Raw genomic sequence first — 7,565 nt, 5'->3', positions numbered from 1 at the left:
ATTGTTTGTAGCGGTTATTGCTAATGACACGGCTTAGTTTTAGTTTCAGCAAAATCCACGTTATTTTAAGTGTGTGTCTGATGGTGTGTGTCTGCTGACATGAGGAAAGTCATGTGACATCAGTGGGTCCTCAGAGCACGGCTTAAAACCCAAAACCGGCCTGTGGCTCCAGGAAAAGTCCAGCTGTCACCGTGTCGAATGAGCACCAGGCACAAAATACCTTAAAGGATCTTAAAGGCTAAGCAGCAGCTCTATGAAAGTGTCAAACAAATAAATACAGTGGAGTTTGAGTTCCTAACTTGTGTTTATTGATGGTCAGAAAACATGTTATTTCTTACTAATTGAAGGAATAAGGTTTAAAAGACCGTTGTCCCCCCCCCAACGGTGTTGGGAAACTCTAATAGGCGTCTTGCCTGTGACGTAGATGGTGGACAACAACTCTAGAAGCTGCACTTAATTTAATGCAAAATGACGAAAAGGTGTGTTGTTTTTGGCTGCAATCATTCAATGTACAGTGGGTCATCTGTGCACAAATGGCCCAAAGATCCCAAAATATCCAGAAAATGGACTAAATTTGTCAACTTTAAACGGGCACTTTGGAAAGGACCATCCGCTCACTCCGTTATCTGTAGCTCATTTCACTGGCGCTTTTCCAACAATATGGGCATGTAAGGACACCAACGAAAGGTGTTCAAGAGCCTCTGTAACATGGAGGTAAACAGGGTAAGGACACTCACTTCGCCTGTTTTAGTTGGTGTTAGTTAACGTTAGCTTGACTCGCTAAACTCGGTGTCTCAGATTATACTCGGCTACGTAGCTGCATTACGGAGGTTTATAGTGTCGGATGAATTCGAGTTCGACTTCGATCACATTTACAAGAATAACGGTACCTCTAAATTTGAGTTTAGCTTATTGCTAGGCTATTGTCATGAATAATGTTGGTTATTTAGCTAGATACTGTCATAACAGTCAGTCATAACGGTGTTTTACCGCGGCGTTGTTCAGCTGTTGTCCACCAGTGACGTCACGGTCGCGTTCGAGAATTTCCGTAGCGAGCTCGGGTTTTTTCGTCGATTTAATAAAATTGTCAGTTTTAAAGCAAATTAAGCAGCTATTTTCATTTTAATTCATACTTATATCTGTCAGTAACTACAATAATGTGGAATATTCATGGAGGTCCATTAAGTGGTGCTTAGCCTTTAATGGCTGCTGCTGTTGCGGTTTAATTGTTTCATTTATTAGAAAAAATGGTTTATGCCTTTCCTATAATCACCTCTCCAAATTTTAGGTGTGTGTTTCGCAGCTCTAAGCCTGTGCCACCCATTTCTATCCAATTCTGTAGAATCAGGGCATTTTAACACACACAAAGAAATAGAAAAGGTGAAATGAAAATAGGAATTGAACCCAAAAAAATGTAGCGTAGACACCTTCGCCGTGCCAACGTCCCTGTGTTCAGTGGGTTATTTCTGTTTTCCTCTGATGAAACAGGTGTTTGAAGGACTTTATTAACAGCGTCTGAATCCTCCACTGGGAGAAAGAGCTGTGCCCCGGTGCCTCCTGGGTATTATTTTCTCTCTGGTGGAGTCATTAACGAATGCTGGTTGCCCAGTGACCTGTCATTAAAATAAACAGTAAATAAAGCCTGTCTTTTCGGGAACTGAAGGCCCGACTCAACCCTCTTTACGAACATGTTTACACTAACGCTAAAACAGAAGTGGCTCAGAGGAAGGACACGTTTGAACATGAAATTATTTGAATGCAATGGACATTTTCACTTTTCAAATAACAACATTTTTACAAACTGTGCTCAAATGTTCCAGTTGAGTAAATATCTAAGAATAAAACAGCAGTAACTGTGAACAGTTCTTGTACACAGCCAAAGGTTTGTACACTTGTTAACCTGTTAAAAGATGTTAACAAACAGTTTGTCCCCTGTTTGGATTTGATGGCATTCAGCCCAGAGAGCATCAGTGAGCTCAGCTACTGAATCTTCATTTATTCATTGTCTGTAGCCCTTATCCAGTTCAGGGTCGCAGTGGGTCCAAAGCCTGCATCATTGGGAGGGGGCGCCAGTCCTTCACAGGGCAACACAGACACACACACACATTCACTCACACACTCACACCTATGGACACTTTTTGAGTCGTCAGTCCAGCTACCAACGTGTGTTTTTTGGACTGTGGGAGGAAACCGGAACACCCGGAGGAAACCCACGAGGACACAGAGAGAACACACCACGCTCCTCACAGACAGTCACCCGGAGGAAACCCACGCAGACACAGGGAGAACACACCACACTCCTCACAGACAGTCACCCGGAGGAAACCCACGCAGACACAGGAAGAACACACCACACTCCTCACAGACAGTCACCCGGAGGAAACCCACGCAGACACAGGGAGAACACACCACACTCCTCACAGACAGTCACCCGGAGGAAACCCACGCAGACACAGGGAGAACACACCACACTCCTCACAGACAGTCACCCGGAGGAAACCCACGCAGACACAGAGAGAACACACCACACTCCTCACAGACAGTCACCCGGAGGAAACCCACGCAGACACAGAGAGAACACACCACACTCCTCACAGACAGTCACCCGGAGGAAACCCACGCAGACACAGGGAGAACACACCACACTCCTCACAGACATTCACCCGGAGGAAACCCACGCAGACACAGGGAGAACACACCACACTCCTCACAGACATTCACCCGGAGGAAACCCACGCAGACACAGACAGAACACACCACACTCCTCACAGACATTCACCCGGAGGAAACCCACGCAGACACAGGGAGAACACACCACACTCCTCACAGACAGTCACCCGGAGGAAACCCACGCAGACACAGAGAACACACCACACTCCTCACAGACAGTCACCCGGAGGAAACCCACGCAGACACAGAGAGAACACACCACACTCCTCACAGACAGTCACCCGGAGGAAACCCACGCAGACACAGGGAGAACACACCACACTCCTCACAGACATTCACCCGGAGGAAACCCACGCAGACACAGGGAGAACACACCACACTCCTCACAGACATTCACCCGGAGGAAACCCACGCAGACACAGACAGAACACACCACACTCCTCACAGACATTCACCCAGAGGAAACCCACGCAGACACAGGGAGAACACACCACACTCTTCACAGACAGTCACCTGAAGGAAAGTTATACAAAGGTATAGCTTAGGGACAACTGCAGATGTATCCATTTCTTTCTCTGATTAAAAAGCTTGACAAATAAGTGCGTATTTTAAAACAAATATGTTTTAATTGTGGGAATGATGCCCCGTTTTGCATAAAGCATTATATTCAGTGTCTCAGGAGTGGAGGAGAGTTTTCTTGATCTCTTGCTGCTGTCTGGAATGATTTTAGAGCAGTTCTAGGTATATCTTACTGCATTCACTCACTTGTCAGGACCAGGTGGAGGTGGATGGGTGTAATTACAGTGATAGAAGTGGAATAAAGACTATAAAGAAGAGATTCTCTTTTCTCTCTCCACCCACACTCTGCTGTCTCATTCTCTCTCACTCTCTTTCCTCCCTAGCCTTACTTTATTTCTCTCACTCCTTCTGTGTTCTTTCTCTTCTTTCTACCACTCCCCCTATCTCTCCTCTATCCCTCTCTCCTGTTTAAACCTCTCTCTCTTTCTTTCTTTTTCCTCCCTAGCCTTACTTTATTCTTCTCTTTCTTTCAGTGTTCTTTCTCTTTTTTCTCCCACTATCACACTCTGTCACTCTTCCTCTATCCCTCTCCTGTTTAAACCTCTCTCTCTCTCTCTCTCTCCTGTTTAAACCTCTCTCTATCCCTCTCCTGTTTAAACCTCTCTCTCTCTCTCTCTCTCCTGTTTAAACCTCTCTCTCTCTCCTGTTTAAACCTCTCTCTCTCTCTCTCTCTCTCTCTCCTGTTTAAACCTCTCTCTCTCTCTCCTGTTTAAATCTCTCTCTCTCTCTCTCCTGTTTAAACCTCTCTCTCTCTCTCTCTCTCTCTCTCTCTCTCTCTCTCTCTCTCTCTCTCCTGTTTAAACCTCTCTCTCTCTCTCTCTCCTGTTTAAATCTCTCTCTCTCTCTCTCCTGTTTAAACCTCTCTCTCTCTCTCTCCTGTTTAAACCTCTCTCTCTCTCTCTCTCTCTCTCCTGTTTAAACCTCTCTCCCCTCTCTCCTGTTTAAACCTCTCTCTCTCTCTCTCTCTCTCTCTCTCCTGTTTAAACCTCTCTCTCTCTCTCTCTCTCTCTCTCTCTCTCTGTGCCTGTCAGGTGCAGTGATTTGAGTTTTCCTGGCACGGTGTTGGCCTTTCCGAGGTGTCCATCTGTCTCCGATGGCTGTTAGTGAGCAGGTGCGGGTGGTGTTCTCGTCACCATTCGAACTGAATTCACCATCAATGAGCGCTTTCTTTCGCGCGTTCTGCTCTCATTCGGTGGCGGCTCTAATTTGGATTCGTCGGTGTGAATTTATTTTGCTGCGGCCTATGACTCATGTGGAAAAGTGAGTCAGTCTCGAGCTTTAGCCGCTTTCTCTCTCTTCTTTCAGGAACCTTTTTAGAATTTGTGTGAAAACAGGGCGAAATGTGATGTTTTCACAAGAATGAGACGTTCTCAGATCACAGTTTACAGAAAGTGTGGAGCCATGAGCAGACAGAAAGGCACTTGTGTTCCCCGTTGATTTACAGACGTTTTGAATTTTGCTGCTCCTTGTCCAACGTATCTGTGTGGCATCAAGTGTTTGTGTGTACTTGTTTTTATTAATTTATGAGGACCACATGTCTTTGCAAGGATGGACTATGTCATATTTACCGTACTCTAAAGACATTTTGAAGATTTTAGCTACAGTAATCATTATTATTTTAGAAGTACAGTAAAATGCATGTGTGTGTGTGTGTGTGTGTGTTGCAGGAGAAGAGCTGCTGTGGTTTCCTGTACAGAGTGTGTCGAGTGGCTCTCCCTCTCTGGCTCCTCCTGATGGCTCTGTTGCTGCTGGCCTTCCTGCTGCCCATGATGGACGAAGGCACCAGCTGCTCGCTCTCCAACAACTTCGCCCGCTCCTTCAACATCATGCTGCGATACCACGGCCCTCCGCCAACTTAAACACACCCACACACACCTCACACACACACCCACATACACCTACAGACTTGTACTCTTATCTGCTCCTGCCTGAAAACTCACATACACACTCTTACACACACAAACACAGACACAAACCTAAACGCACACTTACGTACATCTAAACACACACGCACGTACTTCCAACTCAACATACGCCTTCACACATTTACATACGTCCACCGGCACACACACCCACACATGGGAGAAGAAGCCTGTTCTCTCTCTCTCTTTCTCTCAAACCCCCCACGCCCCGCACTGCCCTCGCACTGTGGTCTTTTAAGACCAGTATAGCTGTGGAATGTAATCCTTATGTAATGGACTTATTAATTTTCCAAAGCAAAAGTGAAAACAAAAGCCTTTGGAGATGCACAGAATCTCATACTGTGTCCCCAAGAGTCGGCTACTTCATATTTCACACTCGGCTGGGCCCAACAGAACAGGAGTGTGTGTGTGTGTGTGTGTGTGTGTGTGTGTGTGCATGTGGGTGAGTGGGTGGCTAGCTCTAACGCTCGCAAACCTGTTCCACATGACTCAAGCTGTTCTCCTCTCTTCATCCATTTGCAGAAAGCAGTGGAGTGCAGAAACCCTTTATGAGACGCTTCTGTCCCACTTCATTGGTCCACAGTTCTGCGTTTCACAATGCTGCTACTGTATGTGCTCACCGGGCAGAAATAACCTGCTTCTTCTGTGGTACATTTCTAAAACGCAGTGTTTAAACCCTTAAGGGTCTAGAGCTATTGCTGCCGATGCAAAATAGGACAAAATCACTAGCTTTAAACAGAGCAGTTCAGTAATATATCGTACAGTACACACACAACTAAACCGTCTGATACACATAAATTTGACCTTATTACATTCATTCATTCATTATCTGTAACCCTTATCCAGTTCAGGGTCGCGGTGGGTCCAGAGCCTACCTGGAATCATTGGGCGCAAGGCGGGAATACACCCTGGAGGGGGCGCCAGTCCTTCACAGGGCTACACACACACACCTACGGACACTTTTGAGTCGCCAATCCAACTACCAACCTTATTACAGCTACATTAAATTAAAACGTATTGCAGATAGCATTTACCAATATGTCGTTGGTAATGCGAGAAAACCCATCGTCATCCACGAAGACCATAATGTGGTGATGCTCCCCAGTGTAGATATCTGTTATCTGGTGTAGCGCAGTTAGTACTCAGTGTTGAGTTCCGATGCTAGTGTGTGAGCCTGTGGTTTTCCAGTGGTTGTTAGGCCACCTGTTATCACACCAAAAGTCTTATCACAGAAACACACACGTGCATCTAAAACTATGCATTTGACGCTTACCATTTTAGCAACAGGGCTGAGCCTGGTCCTAGATCAGTGAGCTTTAAAACTAACCTGCCTCTTTCTTTCCATTCATCACTTGGTCCTTCGCCAATTTCTGACAATTCTGTCACCTGCGAGATGTTTCTTGGGATTGAAAGTGGAGCGGCAGGTTTCTTTACTGTGGATTTGCCCCATGGTCCTTTTTGAATTGTGAAAACTCTGGAACTGATTGTGTAATTTACACATGCAATGGTCAGATATTTAATTATTCAGTCATTTTTACTGTGAACGTAGTAAATGTTCCGATGTCTTCTGGCGTACACCTCAGGGTGCTGAAGATGGTGTAAGCAGCGTCTACCACTACTAATGTTCACGGATGTGGTGTGGATACTCCATGTTTCCGCTTGATTTAAAGAGATGTGAGAAAGGTTAATCAATTACTAATTGAACTCTGAAAGTTGCAGATGAGTAAAAACCTTTGACGGTTGACTACGTTAATACGTTTGTTGGGTTGTGTTAGACTCGGTAGGTTCCGTGTTCCCCGTGTGTGTGTGCAGAGCGTTGAGCCCATGGGTGAGGAAGGTTTCCAGGTTTGTTTGATGAAACGCTTCACTGTGGTGCACGGCGGAACCGGAAGGATCTTGGGAATCGTTGCGTGTCTTTGGTCAAGGCACAAATGCCTGTCGTATTTAACTATGCACTGTGTTTATTCGCCTCAGTAACAGAAGTCAGTCTACGGCAGTTCTGTGGAAATGATTGTTTCAAACACATTGTTGAGCACCTCACGGCGTCGTGGCTCGAGACTCTCTCAGTGCGTCATTGTTGGGTTTATTTTTATAAATGTGCTTCAGAGAGTCCAGATCACAGAGTGAAAATAGCCCGGTTTATGGGGGAGAATGTCCTTTTTTGAGCAGATTTTGAAACTGCGCCTTGCCCCTCTCTGACCTCTGAGCTCTGTCCTTTTTTTTCCTGCTTGCTTTTTTCAGCTGGGAGCTCTGTGGGCCCAACTGTTTCTACAGCAACCCAAACCAGATCCAGTTATTCTGTTAGGATCCCGATGAATGGCAGCTTGAAAGCTTTTTTTTTTGTAACACTTTTGTATGGCTTGGATTATAGCTGTTTGTATTATGGAGAAAGGC

General features: G+C 45.6%; 1 protein-coding gene across 2 annotated transcripts in view; it reads left to right on the top strand.

Annotated features, from left to right (window-relative positions):
• syne3 (spectrin repeat containing, nuclear envelope family member 3) overlaps window positions 1-5,129 on the top strand; it is a 49,395-nt gene extending 44,266 nt beyond the window's left edge. For both annotated transcript variants that reach the window (XM_066685629.1, XM_066685621.1), the window contains exon 18: window positions 4,917-5,129. In XM_066685629.1, coding sequence (XP_066541726.1) covers window positions 4,917-5,108 — 192 coding nt within the window. In that variant the 3' untranslated portion in view covers window positions 5,109-5,129. The remainder of the gene's footprint in view (window positions 1-4,916) is intronic.
• Window positions 5,130-7,565: the final 2,436 nt, after the last annotated feature.

This window comes from Hoplias malabaricus, chromosome 1 (genome assembly GCF_029633855.1).
Source record: "Hoplias malabaricus isolate fHopMal1 chromosome 1, fHopMal1.hap1, whole genome shotgun sequence".
Classification (NCBI taxonomy): domain Eukaryota; kingdom Metazoa; phylum Chordata; class Actinopteri; order Characiformes; family Erythrinidae; genus Hoplias; species Hoplias malabaricus.
This window is presented reverse-complemented; position numbering and strand designations above follow the sequence as displayed.